The sequence below is a fragment of the Hyperolius riggenbachi genome, chromosome 1 (assembly GCF_040937935.1).
Source record: "Hyperolius riggenbachi isolate aHypRig1 chromosome 1, aHypRig1.pri, whole genome shotgun sequence".
Classification (NCBI taxonomy): Eukaryota; Metazoa; Chordata; class Amphibia; order Anura; family Hyperoliidae; genus Hyperolius; species Hyperolius riggenbachi.
The window spans coordinates 492,797,102-492,815,680 of NC_090646.1; the positions used below are offsets into that span (position 1 = coordinate 492,797,102).

The following is an 18,579-nucleotide window of genomic DNA, read 5'->3' on the forward strand; positions in this document are numbered from 1 at the left end:
TCATTCTTCGCGTAGTGACACATCTGGAGGAGCCGCCACTAGGGGCCTTCTCCTGATTGAACCGTAGTTGATACTGGCAGATAGGAAGATGGAGAGGTCATCAGATATCTGCTTTGTTATGTAGTGCATGTGGAGACACGGGACACTTTTAGTTCTCGTGGCTGCCATAGGACACATCTGACATACTAGAATTAATGAAACTTTTTTTTAAGGCATTTTATTTGTTTATAAAGCGCTAACATTCCGTGGCGCTGTACTATGTAAGAAAACAAACAAGGGATACATAATGAGACAGACAATGATATACATCAAATATGAACACTGATACAAAATACAGAACTGCTAATTACAATAGCAAATTTAACATGACTAAAATGTATAAATGACTAACAGAGTGCAAGCAATTAAATTAGTAAACATTCCATGACACAAAAGGGTGAGAGCCCTGCCCTTCCGAGCTTACAATCTAAAGGAATGGGTTGGAAACAAGAGGTGGGAGAAGTATACAGTATATGTACAGGCAGTGCATAATTAGGTTTAGTGGGTGCATGGCCTACACTAGAGAATATGCTTGTCGTAAAAGGTGGGTTTTGAGAGCGCATTTAAAGATTTCAAAGGTGGGAGAGTGGTGGATGTGCTGTGGAAGGGCATTCCAGAGGAGAGGTGAGGCACGTGAGAAGTCTTGTACATGTGAATGTGAGGAGTTAATTGTAGAAGAGGATAAAAGAAGCTTGTGTGCAGATCTTAATAGCTGTAATTGTAATTCTTCAAAATAAACACAGAAACAAAGAACTAAAGTAGCACTGAGTTACAAAGCTCTGCAAAAATTTTGAAACTTTAACAAATAAAACAAACTTTTAGCCCATCGCATAGTTAGTGGGTGTGTTTACAGATATTGGCAGTTAGTGCCATCTAGTCTTTTTTTTCTTGTCTGCCAGTAGAAAATATGATGACTAGCAGGCTCATTGTGGATTAAAAAAAAAACATGAACAAATTACATGGCGAATATCTTTCTTGATCTCTCTTCTATTTTTCAACTTCTCATTTTTTCAGTGGCCCTCAAATCTCTTGTGAGACTTTAGTTGCATGCGGCCCATAGGCCATGCTGCAGTGCTACATGTATCAATTTTTAGAGCCAACCTGTGTCACTCACCACTCTGCTTCCCCCTCTGATCTCCTGTAATCCTATAGACATTACTATAGGACTACAAAGAAATTGCCGCCAGAGTGTATACACTGGAAAATATAGCGTCCATTTTTGTACTCCTGTAGTTACTACGGGATGGAAAATGACTGCTGAAGTCCCGATCGAGGAGAAGGAACTGCAGAGGGGTAAGAGCAGAGGTGGGTCTGGATTGAATGAGTGATGGGTAGACCTATGCCAGCAGCTGCCACTGCACACTGAAGGGGACATGCTAACAGCGCACATGGTATATGGTTTATTTCCTGTGGAAATGTTTTATTTGACAAAATTATAATAGAACTACTGTACCTCTTGGGGCGATCAGAGGAAAATGTTTAATTTCGCTAGTTTGGCCCTTAGCCATCTCAAGAACGGTGGAATGGCCCATGATCCAAAATGTTTGGACACACTTATAGTATGTGGAATTCTTAACACAAGTATGTATTTTTCTAGTTACGGAGAATGGTAAAATATTATTTTTTATGCATCATTACTGTTTTTGTATAAAAAAAAATAAAATCTGTTTTTCTTTCTCTAAGCTTTTTTCTCTGTGGTTATGTTACATGCACTCTTCTGATTAAAGCTCTTTTCTTTATTTTTTTCCTTTGCTCCACACAGATTTGCGATTTTGGACTGGCACGAGTTGCAGACCCAGACCATGACCACACTGGTTTCCTGACAGAGTATGTGGCAACTCGCTGGTACCGGGCACCAGAGATCATGTTGAATTCCAAGGTAGATATCAAGCTGTGCCTGATTTGCTGTAGGGATTGTACTTTTGAAAAGCAAGACTGGGTTTATACAGTTGCTGTCAGCTATAATTCAATGGACAACTGGCATCTGGACACTGAGGTGGTGGTAATCTAACCTGCCGTAAGCTTTGTTGTTTTGTTTCCCCCTGTTTCAGGGGTACTTTTAACAAACCTTGATCAATATTTAAGGTGACCTTTTGGGAATGAGTGCCGTTTACATGCATGCTGCAGCCATGCAGTGTGAGCTTTTCATTGAAGAGGGGAGGAGAGAACATCCTGCAGTGTGGAAGACAAACACTGCCAATCGCATTCTCCTTGCTCCTTCACCGGAAAACCTCTTCATCCCGTGCCACTCTTTCTCCATCCCCCGGAGGCTAGTTACGCATTAGTAAAGCTTCGGCACAGCACTGTTGCTAAAGGGATTGTGTACCGGTCGACAGAAATGTACTGGACGTTAGACTAGAAAGGGTTCTAAATCTAGTTACAGGGTTTTTAAGCTACGCACAGGTTTCAATGAAAATAATTTCTAACAGGCGGTTTTATTTTAGCATGGTCACACTGAAAGCTGTGCTACCTAATTTACATGACTGCACATGCAGTTTAAAATGTAGTTGATGTGCTATTACTATAAAGTGTTTGCTTCATTATGGCGATATTATGTTTACCAGTGACTGATATTACATTTAGTGTTAAAATTCTCGTAAGAATGTGACAGCCTACATACACAGGGTGTTTAATTTATTCCAAATAAAATTAGTTGGATGGCTCCATTGTTATTTGCTCTTGGTGTTTAGTAGTCTTACATTTTGAAACTAATTGTAATTTTGTTTTATCTTTAATAGGGATATACCAAATCAATTGATATCTGGTCTGTCGGCTGTATTCTCGCAGAAATGCTTTCTAACAGGCCCATATTTCCAGGAAAACATTATCTCGATCAGCTAAATCATATTCTTGGTAAGGGCACATTAAAATCTTGTAAAAACAGAGATATTACTTGTTTACCTTTACAGTTTTTGTTGAGTTTCTACATTCTATTTTTGCAGGCATTCTTGGATCACCTTCTCAAGAAGATCTAAACTGTATAATAAATTTGAAAGCTCGAAACTACTTGCTTTCCCTCCCTCATAAAAATAAGGTTCCCTGGAACAGACTGTTCCCAAATGCAGACCCAAAAGGTAAAATGTTGTTTACAATTTGTTTTATGGACATCCATATCAGCCATTTGTAGTGTCTGCTACCAGAAATGTTTTAAGTTGACAATTGTTTTTCATTGTGTTTGAATTTTTAATTGTACTGGTTTTCAGAATGCAGTTGTAGCTTTTGGCATTAGGCCTTGCTGTAAGTTCAGCCTTTAGATCTTTATTTACCTTAGATGATTCTGATGTGTGTGAATCTACCCAAGTTACAGGTAGCTAGGTTATATGGTCCAGATATTTCTACAGAAGGTCTTGCTTGCAAGTATTTATTTAAATCCTCTATCTTGGATACCTTGCAAAGAAGAGGTTCAAGTTTTTAGTTCAAAAATACAAATTTGTCTTGTGATTTTAAGGGAAAACCAGTTTACTTATACCTGTGGATCTGTGGGATTAAAATCCAAAATTTTTATACATACTGTATATATGAGCTACTGCATTGATAAGGACTCCAAGACCCTATGGTACAATGGTTATGATAATGGTTTCTAAGGAAGGATCTTGACAGGATCCACAGAATTACGTCTGCCTCTTAACCTTCCGAACGGTATGATTCTTTGAATTTAGGGTTTAAGTGGTACAATTTTTTTCCATGTGCTTTTAGACCCAAAAAAGCAGGAACCCAACTTCCCAGTGTCCAGCGCTGCAACTCTTCCTCCTGTGCACCGGGTGGCTCTCTGCCCCTAGGGAGAGATTGCCATCTTCAGTCCTGTGACAAATGGCGATCTCACCAGAGGGATCAGAGTCTCTGAGGACTGGAAGACTGGCTGCCAGCGTCTGGTTCCTGGGGGAAGTTCTAATTGCTGCTGCATCCCTGTACCTCCTGGCGGCTATCCCAAACCAGGCTCGGGATTACTGCTCCTGGCTTTTTTTCCCACACCGAACATGTCTTGGGGTTACCTCCAAAGAGATTAAGATGAAAGTCAAATTGACTTGGTAAAGTCAATATAGTTGATCTCTTTTTAGTCCCATCACAACAGAAATTGTACCTCCAACTGATGAACTCTATTACTACTCCATGTATAACCTGTACGAAGCATTGTTTAGAGCTCGTTTTTTTTTTAAAACAGAATGCGGTTGTCAACACCGAGAAATTATGTTTATAATGTGTATGCCTTCTTTAACCATTCTTGCCCCCAAATAACCCTTTTTTAGCCTAATTAATGAATTGGTTTCTGGTAAACTGTCAATGGAATAAAATATAAACATGCTAAATCTTTATATTAACTTTGGTTCTAATAAACATGAGAGCCCATCCTCAGTTTAGCTTATCCTCAGTTTAGCCTGGTTCAGTTTTGCATTCTGCAGTCAGACTAGCACAGGCTTGAGGTAGAGCTTTACTCCTGAGGTCAGCAATTTTACATACACGTCTAAAAGTTTTTTTAATAAAAAAAACTACTACTGCCTGTAGTGGACGTCTATAGGCATTTTTGTGTTCCCATATTCCTTTGCAATGGACATCTAACTTTATGTAAGGTTACAGTTTGTGGAGGTTTTTTTTGTTTGTTTTTAAATTGAAGTCTTAATTTTAGAAAAATAAACTGTGTTCATGCCAATTCACCTCTGCTGTTTGAGTCTTGTCTGTGCAATGCTGTATTTACACAGGTAGTTAAGGATGATGCCTTGCATTCTTCATAGCTATGCCTGTCTACTATGAATCTAGAACCTTGGACTGCTTCTGTTTACAGTCCCTCTGGCTGTGGGTCCCATAGACAAATGTTGATTGTTATATATTATAAGTGAAATATAAAATGTGTTTTTTGCTTTGTTGAATGTTAAAAAAAAACTCTGTAAGGGCAGTTAAAATTACAACTCTCCACTTTAAAAATGTTTATGTTCAATTATCCTTGGTGTTTTAACATCAAGCTTTTATGCAGGACCTCAGTGTTACTATAGCAACTAAAACACAACCTGACAACCAGATTGTATAAACAGAATCCCATCTGCAGTCTACTAATAGCTTTTTAGTGTTATTACACCAGAGCAGGACAAGACTAAGCAGCATTTTGGTAGACCGACACAAAATCTCTCTTCCAAACTCAGAATATGTTCTTGATGGATGTGTGTTGTGGTATACTGCGCAACAGGCCTGCTTAGCAGACAAACTGCTTTGCGCTTACTTAAAATGAATTTAAAATCAAATTAAGTACGCTGCTAAATGGATCACAGCAACCGTATTCTACCTTTTTTTAAAGGGAACCTAAAGTGAAGTGAAAAAAAGGTTTCACTTACCTGGGGCTTCTACTAACCCCCTGCAGCTGACCTGTGCCCATGCTTTCCTGGAACGATCCTCCGGTCCCCCGCAGTGTCTTTGTTTTGATTTTGGCGACTTAGACGGTCACCAGCCACTGTGCCTGCACGTCCTCGTTTGCACTCCCGCTGCTAGGAGCATACTTCGCAGGCGCAGTAAATTTTCTCGTGTTGCGTCTGCGCAGGACGCTCATGGCGATGGAGCGAGGACACGCCTGGCCAGCCAAAACTGAAACTAAGCCACTTGGGGGGCGTAGGAGCGTTTGGGGACGGTGCGGGCACAGGTTGACTGTAAGGGGCTGGTAGAAGCCCCAGGTAAATGAAACTTTCCCACTTCACTTTAGGTTCTAAGGATTTATTTAACACATTTACAGTTCGGGGGCAGCTACATCACATAGAAGATTCCTGAGAGATTTCAAGTTGAAATCGATCAGGAATTAGCTTGCAGTGTATGGGTAGCCCACAGATTTCTCGCTCATCTGATTTGGTGGGAGAGATACTGTATGTCTCGTTTGAATCTGCCCATAAATTGCTCGATGCATTGGCACTTAACTCAGTAAGTTTTAATCTTGGTAGTGATTTCCTAATAGAGCAGTGAAGTGGAACAAACGTAAAGCACATCTGAACTGTCTTGTACCTGGGGCTTCTTCCAGTCCCCTGAAATCTTTCAGATCTCTTTGGTCCTCTGACTCCCGTCCGTTGTGCTGCTGTCCCCCCACCCCCACCCCCCTTTTCCCACCCCCACCCCCTTTTTCCCACCCCTAATGGCTCGTTTCCACTATTGCGGTGCAGAATCGCCTTGATTCCACCGCTGATGAAATCGCATGCGGATGAGATTCCCTATGCGTTTTTGCGTGAGGGTATATGCGATTTTAACCATGTCACTGCCTGTGAGAATTTACATTGGTACCTATGCGAATTCGTGGCAAAAAACGCATGAGGAAACCGCATGCGATTTCCCTGCGGCTCTTTTGTGCGTTTTTTTCACCGCTGGAAAAAACGCACCTCAACAACGCTACAGTGGAAACAGGCCCATCCACTTGCATTACATGTGCGAATCTGCATGCGTTGGATGCATGCGGGTTCGCGATAGTGGAAACGAGCCCTCAATATCCCCCACAAGTTCTAGTCATGGGCTCCTGCACGTGTGGTCTTTCCCGCAACCTCCTCAATCTCACCCCCCATCGCCGGGAGTGGTCTGTGCGCATGCGTGGTACTTAGTGAACCCTGCATGTGTGCACGGTGACCCACTACAAGAACTTGTTGGAAGCACCAGGTAAGTAAAAAGCTATTTATCACAGCCCAGATATGCTTCGAGGTTGTCTACTTTTAATATACACTCACAAACTCGTCCCTGTTTTCTGGTTTTCATTCACTTTTGGGCATTTGAACTAAACACATGTTCACATTGCTGCTATTTGATGCACTTTTTTTAGATTTAATTTTACTCCTTGATCTCATGCATACAACATGGAATGGTGTAAGACATTTAAGAAATATCCTATTTTTAGTTGTTTATAACATATTTAGTAGTAAGCTATGTAATATAACCAATGCCCAGTAAATTATAGGCAAAGTCACCTGTCACTCACTGTTGTTTTAGCTCTTGATTTGTTGGACAAAATGTTGACATTCAACCCACACAAACGAATTGAAGTAGAGGCAGCGTTAGCCCATCCTTATCTGGAACAGTATTATGACCCAAGTGATGAGGTAAGTTGATGCAATGTACTTGAGTTCTAGGTGTGGTGTGTTTTTCACTGCTGCATTGGTGCCCTGCCATTGGGTATTTGATGAAATAGGGTATACTGACCCTGTTTCAGTCAGACATTGCTTTGTACTGACTATAAGGTAGACTGTGTATAGTTACTACTTTCTGCATATTACAGTTCCAAGTGTATGGCTATCTTTACACTGTTGTAATAGGCTGCTCATTGAAATGCAAAGTCTATTTAATATTAGTTGGCAAGATTTGTAAAGCAATTCTACCCCTGGTAGATTTTCTGTAAACATGTTATTTTCTAAAAGAAAGCCTTTACCTCAAATTTCAGTTCTAATAGTGTTTAAAGTATACCCGAGGCGACATGAGATAAAGTGTATGTACAGTACTAAACATATTAATAATCAGGAGGTTTTACTTGTTTTATTTTTCTACCTGAAAGAGTTAATCTTTAAAAAGGATCTCCAGTGAAAATAATGTAATAAAAAAAGTGCTTCATTTTTACAATAATTATGTATAAATGATTTAGTCAGTGTTTGCCTATTGTAAAATCTTTTAAATCCTTGCTTTATATTCTGACAATTATCACATGGTGACCTTTTTACTGCTGGCAAGTGATGTAGTTGCTGCTTGCTGTTTTGGCAGTTGGAAACAGCTGTAAACAGGTATTTCCCACAGTGCAACAGGGTTCAGACAGAAAACTGCCAAGAGTACGTACTCAGAATTTCTTTGTGGGAGGGGTTTCACCATAATGGCCATACAGTGCCCCCTGATGGTCTGTTTGTGAAAAGGAATAGAGTTCTCATGTAAAAGGGGGTATCCGCTACTGATTGGGATAAAGTTCTATTCTTGGTCGGAGTGTCTCTTAAGGATGGAAGTGGCAGCTTTTGTCTTGTCAGTACCTTATCGGGAATATAGTAAACCTCACTGGTAAGCAAATTACAGCCATTAAAGTTTTTTCCTAGCAGAAAACTTTTTTTTTTTTTTTTTTTTTAAGCATATTTATGAGAGCAGAGGGAGAGAGGGTCAATATTGTTCATGTATTTTCATTTAGGGACACTTAATAGACTGCAACTGAGCAGACACAACAAAACATTCAATCTACTTTGTAAATGTTTAACCACTTCCACTGAGGGGTTTTACCCCTTGAGCACCAGAGCAATTTTCACCTTTCAGGCAGCGCTCCTTCCATTCGTCTATAACTTTATTACTTATCGCAATTAAATGAACTATATCTTGTTTTTTTCGCCACCAATTAGGCTTTCTTTAGGTGGGACATTATGCCAAGAATTATTTTATTCTAAATGTGTTTTAATGGAAAAAATTGGGAAAAAAATCATAATTTTTCAGTTTTCGGCCATTATAGTTTTTAAATGCGTGCTACTGTAATTAAAACCCATGAAATGTATTTGCCCATTTGTCCCGGTTATTACACAGTTTAAATTATGTCCCTATCGCAATGTTTGGTGCCAATATTTTATTTGGAAATAAAGGTGCATTTTTTTCAGTTTTGCGTCACAAGTGTTACAAGCCCATAGTTTATAAAGTAACAGTGTTATACCCTCTTGACATAAATATTGAGAGTTCAGTCCCTAAGGTGCCTTTTATTATTACAAAAAAAAAATTGGAGTATGGGAGGTAGAGTTAATTTTATAATGTAAAACTATGTATTTGCATATGAAAAATGCTTTTTGAGTGTAGTTTTACTATTTGGCCACAGTAACTTTTTGCGCATGCGACCTGTAAGCATAGGAAGTACGAGGCTGGGAAACTTTTTTTTTTTCTCATGATCGCGCTGCTTCTCGTAGAAGCAGCCGATCATTGCTGGGGGGCTGAGATCAACAAACGGGAACGGTTTTTCCCATTCATTGATCTCCGGGCGAGCGGCCGGCGGCGTGCATGAGCGTGGGAGCGCAGACAGCGGCGGTAGTGGTGGGGCGGTGCATATATCTTCGCTCCTGGTGGGGAAAGAGTGTTAAAAGGAGTGTAGATATATGCACCGCTGGGGGTAAAGTGGTTAAATATAAAACAAAATCCTGGGATGACGAAGTCATTTTTTGGGGTAGGAAGATAAATATTGTTTATCTCATCAGTTTATTTTCACCACGGGTTCACTTTAAATGATCTTTGCACCCGGATTATCGGCATTGGTGTTCTCCATATGTGAGAGGGCCTCAGTTCAGAGTCAAATCAATATTAATGCTGTGCAGCACATCAGCTAAATAACAATTTAATGTAGCTCCACATGTCCTATAATTGTGTGTATATGATCATTCGGGCTACTGTTTTTTTTTTTCCCCAGACAGATTTACAACTTGCAGTTATTAGTGAGAGTTGGGCAGGGATCACACTTGTGCAGCTTGGCAGTGATTTGTTGCAGTGGGATTTCGTATGTGAAAACACTATTTTCTAAGGGACTGCTATTTTCAGGAGGTCTCTGATTCTGCATAGCATCGGGAAAAAAATACAACCAGCACTACATTCCACACAATGCGTGTGATTGAAATTGCTGTCTATAGTGTGATATCTGGCGGCACAATGCTTGTTGGGAATTATTTGTGGTTTCCACAGATGCAAATGTGATCCCTCACTAATGCTACAGTCTTGACAGCATGTGGACTGCAGATAAAAACTGAACGTACAGCCCTGTTTCTTAACCTTAACTCTTGGGGCCGGTTTACATTTTTTCCGTGGGATAAGTTTTTAAAGCTCTGCAGGAAGCGGATCCTATGTTAAATGTAGGACCTGATTCCTCTGGTGCAGAAACAATGATGCATATTGTACTAAATGAAAACTTAAGAGTCCGGATTTTACACTTTTTTTTTTTTCTTTCCCCCTGGACTGGACGGGAAAACGTGTCCAATGCAAGCCTATGAGAACAGACACTGTCCGCTCTTACTATGCTAGTCGCCGCATCCGCGTCGCCAGTTTCGGCCGCATCCCATCGCTGTCGTGACATCATACTCACACGTCCCACTATCCATCACCGCCCCTCGTCCCATTCTGAAGAGTCCAGAGGCAGACAGAAGCATGGGGAATCTCCATGGGGCTGCAACAGATCAATGAGAATCCTCAGCAACAGAGAATTCTCATTGGTTCATGTTGAACCAATGAAAATTCTCCCTGTTGCTACGCAAAATTGGCCTGTTGCAGCCTGTGGAGGGCCATGCTTCTGCTGGCCTTTCAGGCTGTGGAAGGGACGAGCGGTGGCAGCGAGACAGGTGAGCGGCGATGCATACAGGCCAATGTAGTAACGCTACTGACGCGGAGCGGTGTGTTAGCACAAAGCTGATGCAGAATGGACGGAAGCATCCGCCTCGCGGATGTGCGTTCTGTTTCCATTCTGCATCTGCACAAGTGTGGACCGAGCCTTACAGTAAGAAAAAAAAACTATACTATTATTACTATCTAATATGTAGGATTGGAACTGTGCATCACATGCTTATTTCCTCATGTCACTTCAGGTACCCGTTATGCTAGGTGCACAACATTTTCTGGCCGATTTACTGTCAGATCGATTTCCAACATGTCTGATCTGCTTTCCGATCAATTTCCGAGCGTTTTCAAATCCATTTACGTTCACTTCATTAGGAAATGGATCGTAAAATGTTTGGAAATCGATCGGGAAGCAGAACGGACATGTTGAAAATCGATCTGACAATAAATCGGCCAGAAAATCTTAGTGTGTGCCCAGCATTAGAGGGAACCTGTAGTGAAAATGAGGGCAAGCATGCATGTGTGCTCCCAAGGCACATATTAGAATTGCTGGAGTTACATAAACGTCCTATTTGCATACCATTAGGGTGTTTATAAACCTATATTTAGCAGAAAGTGGTTAAAGATAGGATAGATATAGCATACAAATTTAGAAAATAATCACTTTATTCTACTAGGCATATTCATAAGTTTTCAGTTATTTTCCTTAATAGGTGCTCTAATACAACATGAGAGTATTGTTACCAGTCTTGCATTCATATGTAAATGTTTTTTCTCTAGGTTTTCACTGTTCTTATTATTTAATTTGTACACCGGTCCTTATCTGTACTTCAAAGCAACCCATTGTAATTTGGTGGGCTAGCATTGACTAAAAGCTTTGTACACAGGTCTACTAATGAACACAATAAAAATAGTATTGTTCCACCCCTGGGTATAGCAGATAAATATCAATCACAAACAATAGGATTTTTTTTTGTTTTTTTAACCAAAAGTTCTCTTATTTATTCTTTGTTCTTAAAGTCTTCAAATTGTGGACATGTCGTATAGATACAAATTCAGAGCTCCAATTCACACAAAAAGACAGCCTGACACGTGTTTCATGGCCAAAAGCCGCTTCCTCGGAGGCACATCGTACAAACATCCAGTAGGCCAAAGTCAAATGACACCGCATTCTGAAGTTCACGAGAGAAATGCTCTCAATGACGATTCCATGCATACATGGATTAGTGGAGGTCTCACACATCAGGTGGTTCTCCGTCGTTTGCTGCCAAAAAGCTAGTGTACAGCTGTCCCTAAGCATCTAACCCAACTGGCCATTGATCATTTTCTTCCTTCTGCTGATTCGTGATGTAAAATGTGTGTAGTAAGTAAAGCAGAAGTGGATGTGCTGCATCATAGTCATTGGTTCTTGCTAAAATTCTAAAATCTTCCTTAGGAAAATAAGTTAGTATCTGTTTACATATAGTGATGAATAGATCCATTGTCCACTGCAGTGATACATCTAGTGGTCAACAAATCTATAGGACGTCGCTACCCTATTAGTACAATGTGAATGTGATGTAAATGTTAACATTGCGGCTTGTAAAGTTGAGTGAACCCTTTCGCAAAAAGTGAAATTCTCTTGGAATGTGCGGGAAAGGGGGGGGGGGGGCGAGTGGTTAAGTCGCCTAAGATGATGCTCTCCATGCTGCGTTCCACCTTCTTACACCTCCAGAGTGGAAGCTCTAGTTTAGAAGGCAGAAGTGTAAGAAGATTAAACGTGGCATGGAGCTCATCAGAAGGGATACAGTCCTTCGTCATCCATTGTGGCTTACTACTCTTTCATAAATTCCTCTTCAGTAACCTGATAAAATTTACATTTGAGATGTGTGTCATTACAGCAGGTTAGTGGATAAGACATGTGTTTGGCTTTTATACATTATTGGAGGCTATTCAGCTGCAAGTGTTGTTTTTCAACTAGGGATGATCAATTAGAGGCAAACCTTTCCAAGTTCGTGCACTATTATGTAAATTTGTATGTAAATATATGCAGCTTGAAAATGGACCAATCAATTTAAACCTGTGTGGGACTTGATTTGTCCATTTTTAAGCTGCATAAATTTGCACACAAATTTACATAAACCTGCATGAGCTCAAATATTTGCATCTCATTGATCATCCCTATTTTCAACACAACATTCAGTGTACTAGTTACTGCTATAATGGACCCATTTATCAGGTGACAAATATGCTGGGTACACACTGAGATTTTCTGGCCGATTTTAATGTCAGATCGATTATTTCCGACATGTCCGATTTGCTTTTTCGAGTGATTTCTGTTCACTTTAATAGGAAATTGCTCGGAAAATGCTCGGAAATCGATTGAAAAGCAAATTGGACATGTTGGAAATCGATCTGACAGTAAATCGGCCATAAAATCTCAGTGTGTACCCAGCATAAGGCTGGTCGAGCAGATTTTACCTTGTGTTAAGCGCTAGATAGCTAATCTTCCTTTACTTTTTAGAATTGTCCCTTGAACTTTGTCAAAAGAGACGGTTTTCCACTTTATATTTTCTTGTCCCTTGCACTTTGTTTAAAAAAAAAAAAAAGTTATATGCTATAAGAGTAATTGCTTTCTTTTGTAATTTAGCCCGTAGCTGAGGCACCCTTTAAATTTGAAATGGAGCTGGATGATCTGCCAAAGGAGACACTGAAGGAGTTAATTTTTGAAGAAACTGCTAGATTCCAGCCAGGATACTGACTGTAATATGACCACAGGTAATGTGCTCAGCTGGTTTCTTTTAGTAGTGTATGTTAAACAGACTCTGTAACAAAATTTTCAGCCTTATTTCTTCTATCCTATAAGTTCCTATACCTGTTCTAATGTGGTATCTTACTGCAGCCTTTCCTAGTGGCACAGTGGGTGTATTATCTCTGTTTATATAATGTAATCTTCTTTCCTCTGACGGCTTTGTCGGGCTCAGGCACTCAGGCATGAATGTGCTACTCTGCTTGTGATAGGATAGAAGCTATACACACCTTTTCCACGCCCCCTCCAGGCTCTGTGTGAGTCAGACTGAGCTCCTCTCAGTCTATCACATGCTGGTTAGCAGCAATGTCTTTTGTTTGTAAATGCTGCCTAAAACTGGCAATTACAAGCCAGGATTGCAGCAGGGAGTGGCAGAAACCGCACAGAGGGGCCCAGGAGAACATAATGAATAGAATGGTATGCTTTTTATTGTAAGAATTTTAGAGTACAGAGTCTCTCTAAAGGCTCATACACACATCAGACTATAGTCTTTGGAAACTGAAAGATCACGGACTAATCTTCATGTAGTATGAGAGCCATACTCTACACAGTCTTTTCTATGGAGCTGAACTCCCCATCAGAAAAACATCTTTGCAAGATGCTGCACACACAGATGCTGTACAGACACAAAAGATCAGTATCTGCAAAAGATCTGTTCCTACCAAAAATCCATTCCTGCAAAATGCAATGATAGTCTATGAGATCTGCAGATCATCATACACACATGATTTAACTGACATTCATCTACAGATCAGATCCACCAGGATGGATTTTCAGATCTGCGGATGATTGCTTGATCTGCAGATGAATGTCAGTTAAATCATGGGTGTATGATGATCTGCAGAGAGCTCTGTCTTCTGAAGCTTATCTCAAGTGTCAGTCATTGTATTCTCTTTTTCTCTGCAGAGGACAGGTCAAAAGTTTGCTAGCCTGCTCAGTAAAATCATTCAACATGCTGAGTAGTGTGTAAACTGCAAATATTAGAGAATGATGCAATGTTTAAAAAAAAAAAAAAAAAAAAAAACTAACTGAAAATAAAAATGAGTCTCCTTTTTTATTTGCTACTAATGTTCTAGTAATTATCTGTACTACACATACAAGTCATTGTATCATTTTTTTTTTTTTTCCGCTTGAGTGTCTTTTTAAGTTGGTAAATATTCTCTGTGAATAATTCTGGTTGTGATGATGGATGTTTTAAGAATGGTTTTTAAACAAGCCACTTAGAAAAATAGATATGTGATGTACTCTTACAGGAAAATAACAGTTGCGTGTTCTTTTGCTGCCTTTGGTTATTCATTTTATGTCATTCTTCTCTTTAAGGGAAAGGCTGTGAAGGACTTCATTCTCCAACATCTGTGTTCTTGACAGTTCTTCCTCCTTGGCCATGTCCTGTGACCCATCTCAGCTTGTCCAGTCTAACTCCTTTGGGCCATTAAGGAGGGGCGGTTCCTGGTAGTTGTGGCTTTTTTATGCTTCTGATGAATTCTCTCAATCTGGAGACGTGTTCTTGACACTCCTTTCGTAAAGCCCTGTAGCAGTGTGGTTTAGCAAACACTTGCTGATACCTTGAACAACTGCTTGTAAATTTTATCCTTTTTTTTTTTCATAATTTTTTTTTTTTTTGCATTTTTTTTTTTTTTTTTTTTTTTTTTTTTTTTTATATCCAGTTGTTTCTTTCCCATAAAGTGGACAATGTCCTGACTTTAACAGGATTTACATATTGTGTTGAACCCATGTTACTGATGACTGTGGTAACAGGCATTATTTTTATTTTTTTTGTTTGGGAGAGTAATTTCTCTGGCACTTTAAATCAACAGAGAGCTCCATTTACTTACACATATCATTTTAAACCCTTTGCAGTTAGAAGCTTTGAAAACCTGCTGGAGATTATTGTACACTATGGTTCCCTGGTTTGCTCTGGCACATAGTTTGAGCTGTGTAAGACATTTTAACCATGTATGTGCTTGGGGGACCCGAGAGGTTAAAATATTATAGAAATCTGCTTAACTGTACAACAAATTCAATTAATGGCAACAAAAGGCTGCTGCAATATACCATTTATAATATATATTTACACACACAGATATATATATCTATAACTTGGGGCATTTGTGCCATGCACTGGCCTTCAGAGGGTCTGCGTGTTTCATGTATGGATGAGTTGGAAAGAGGTGAAGCTTTGATAGGACAGAAATATAACAAGCAAGTGAAACCAAAATCTCATAACTTCAGTTTTAAGTAGGTGTCGGCATGAGGCCCCACACATTGACTTACAAATAGCGTGCAAGTGCTATTTCTTGTGGAGCCATGTTCATTGAATGTTTCAACATTAGTGTAGTGTTTTGGGTTTGTTTTTTTTCTTCAAACCTTCTCTCTTCTCTTCCCCCCCCCCCCCCCCCCCCCTCCTGAGTTTTACAAGTATCCTACTGTAACTAATGAATAATGTATTTCTCTGGTTATTGGGGATGCCAATTTTATTTCTGATCAGATTTCTTTTTTCCCTCTTCCATGAAAGATAGAAAATACATTTTTGTGTCATGCTGGAGCAGCAATCAAGCAAGCACTAAACTCTTTTACAATGTAAACATTATTTTTCCTTTCTGCAAGTATTTGTTCTTGGAGTTGTGTTCTGTGGAGTTTTAGATGTTCTGTCCCAGTGCAGTGCCTCCTACTTTTTTCCTCACTGCTCTTTGTGGTGAAAGATTTGCCTTGTTTCAGATGACCGTGCCCTCGCATGACTGTTAAGCTTTTCTGTGCAAAGATTGTCTAAGTGCCACATGCCTATGATTGATTGGATTAAAATCTCTTACCTCTGAGTTGTGTTTAAATGAAATCTTATCCTGTAACCTTCATAAGGATTATGAAACTGTTTTAACAGCCCCCCCCCCCCCTCCCCCTTCAAATATGTCTTTTGTTCTAGCAACATTTATAGACACTTGTCTAAACTGCCTAGGAACATGAGCAAAAATTGCACTTGTTACTGAAATAAATTGGAAAAAAAGTCATTAATCCTTTTTTTTTTTTCTTTTTTTTTTTTCTTTTTTTGTTTGGTGGGTCAGTTTCTGTGACGTGGGTTATGTAAAAATTTTACAGTAATTTTTGGTGAATGGGTTTACCGGGTAATTTTTATGTTGCATATCAGTTGATCAGACTAACCACTCGGTAGGTGAAATACTTGTCTTATTAAACCATTGTGCACGATAACTTCTGCAAAAAAAAATAAAAAGCAAAAAAAAAAAAAAAAAATATGGAATAATGCTTTTAAAGTAGTCTGCTTTATAGAAAGGCAGTGAGACGTTAGCCTGACAGACCTATATGAAAAAGGGATTTATTTGCTAATAGGTTAGGCCTCCATCACTTGCCTTATTTCACTTACACTTCAGTTTTTGAGGGAGCCATTACAGTCATACCACATTTTCCTCAGCAATTAATTTCCTGCCAGAGACCTGTGATTATTGTTCTGCATCAATTTGGATTACCAACATTTGAGTAAAAATGCACCTGGTGTATGAAGTGGATGAGTTCGTTAATTCGTCAAGCCTTGCTCAGTACACTTTGCGTTCATTTCTTGCACAATCCCAGTTTCCCTTGGAACCTGAAACTCTACACAGCGTCATCTGCTTTATGGAACTTCAACTGTTCACCTTGCATTTAACAGGGAAACCAATGTTTATCTATGCACTGAAAAAGCTCATATTTTTCCCTTGAGTTTAATGCATGGATAGTTTACTCATACAAAAAGCATCAGGGAAAGAAGAAGCCATATATTCTAGAAATTTATAGAACGGTCTGTCTCCCAATTAAATATAAGAGCAACTTTGTAGGTTTTTATGGGTTTTGACGTAGTCTGGCAAAAACCTTGACAAACTAGTGATCTAGCATTATATGCAGTACTTTGCCAGAGACCAATCTCTTTGTGATAGTAATCATAAAGTAGATTCCAGGTGGTTTTCAGTTTGAAAGCCTTTTTCACTTTATTTATTTTTTTTTGTACCCAGACAATGAAAAGGAAACCTTTCTAGAATCCAGCATTGTTGTGCTTGAGAAGTATGTCTTGATATTCGCTTGGAAGAATCATGCAAACCATTCCAGTCCAAGTATTGCATAGGTCACTTGTTAGAGGAGCATCTGAACAGTCAAACCCACCTGCTGCTTTCCATTGGCAGGATTCTTATGACTTACTGTGCTTCACCTCTGCCTTCAGATCTGCTCTTGTTCCCAGGATGCCCATAACAGCCATACACCAGTGTTTTATGGTTGCTTGTATTCATGCTTTTGAATTACCATCTTCGTACAAAAAAGGGCATATGCTTAGTCAGTTTTTAAATAATAAAAATAAAAGCAACCACTGGTTAGAACTAGTGACTCTCCTTCCCTCATTGCCTTTTTTGTGTTGTCCATATAAAAGCACTCTTAACAGATTACTAAAAAGAGCTTTGTACTTGCTTTGTACTGTTGGTGCCTTTTTAGTCTTGTATTCAAAATGTGTGTAGCTGATTTAAGTACGGTAGGTTGTAAAGCTAGAGGCTTCACTGCTCAGTTGGACCACGGTTCCTTGTCCTTTAGGTAAAGACTTTGAAAGAAGATTGATCCACCAAGCAGTGAATAAATTTAAGAGAAAAATATTTTATAACAAATTCCTGTATGTTCCTTTAAACTGTAATGTAACAGCTGAACATGTATTTTATTGTGAGAGAAATGTAACCTGGTTTAATCAATTAAGAAACAAAATTGTATGAGGTTTATATTTTTTTGTTAATTCTATTGATGTATTTAACTTTTTTCCTCAATTGGTTGGATGTTCTATATTTCTGGTTAAATTGTGTAAAAAAAAAAAAAAAAAAATTGTAAGACACCACAAAATGCAGATTAAATCATTAAAATTGTATTCCTGTATTACCAAACAGTTCTGTTATTTGTTACAGGTCTAGCTATCCTTGTATGGGTTACTTGAAACGCCAGAACATAGAACATCAGCATAGTGAGATTACAGCCTATGCAGGTGTTTTACTGCCAAGCAGAACTGTTTTGGAAGCATTCTAGTCTTAATAAATATTCTGCATATGCCTATTCCTTAATCTTGTATGGAGAGACTGCTCTTCAGTTAATGTGCATTCATTTTAAAATGTAACACAATTGCACCTATTAACATTGACTCGAGATAGTTTGCATGTACCTTTTTTATGAATGAAACTAAAAGCAAATAGTAAATCTCCATGTCCTCATAGCATATGTTTTTACAAAAAGCACCTAGTAGGGGAATCTTTATTTCTCCCTGCTCTATTTAGAGGTGTGCATGAGGATATGTTCTTGTCTATTTTGTCCGTTCATTTTCATCCCTTGTTTTATGTGTCCTCTTGACAGGATGAGTGCATTAGAGGTTTGTAAATGCTCACACTGGTCATGTCTTATCAAATTCATTACAGCTTCCCTAAAAATTATAAATGCACACAGCCTGTCAAAGGTCATGTGAC

The 18,579-nt window shown here is 39.1% G+C and overlaps 1 protein-coding gene across 1 annotated transcript in view; it reads left to right on the plus strand.

Moving 5' to 3' along the window:
* The window catches only part of MAPK1 (mitogen-activated protein kinase 1), a 75,041-nt gene extending 56,858 nt beyond the window's left edge, over positions 1 to 18,183 (plus strand). Inside the window, exons 4-9 of the mRNA XM_068243075.1 lie at positions 1,802 to 1,918; positions 2,778 to 2,892; positions 2,982 to 3,113; positions 6,985 to 7,094; positions 12,947 to 13,074; positions 14,426 to 18,183. Coding sequence (XP_068099176.1) covers positions 1,802 to 1,918; positions 2,778 to 2,892; positions 2,982 to 3,113; positions 6,985 to 7,094; positions 12,947 to 13,057 — 585 coding nt within the window. The 3' untranslated portion in view covers positions 13,058 to 13,074; positions 14,426 to 18,183. The remainder of the gene's footprint in view (positions 1 to 1,801; positions 1,919 to 2,777; positions 2,893 to 2,981; positions 3,114 to 6,984; positions 7,095 to 12,946; positions 13,075 to 14,425) is intronic.
* Positions 18,184 to 18,579: the final 396 nt, after the last annotated feature.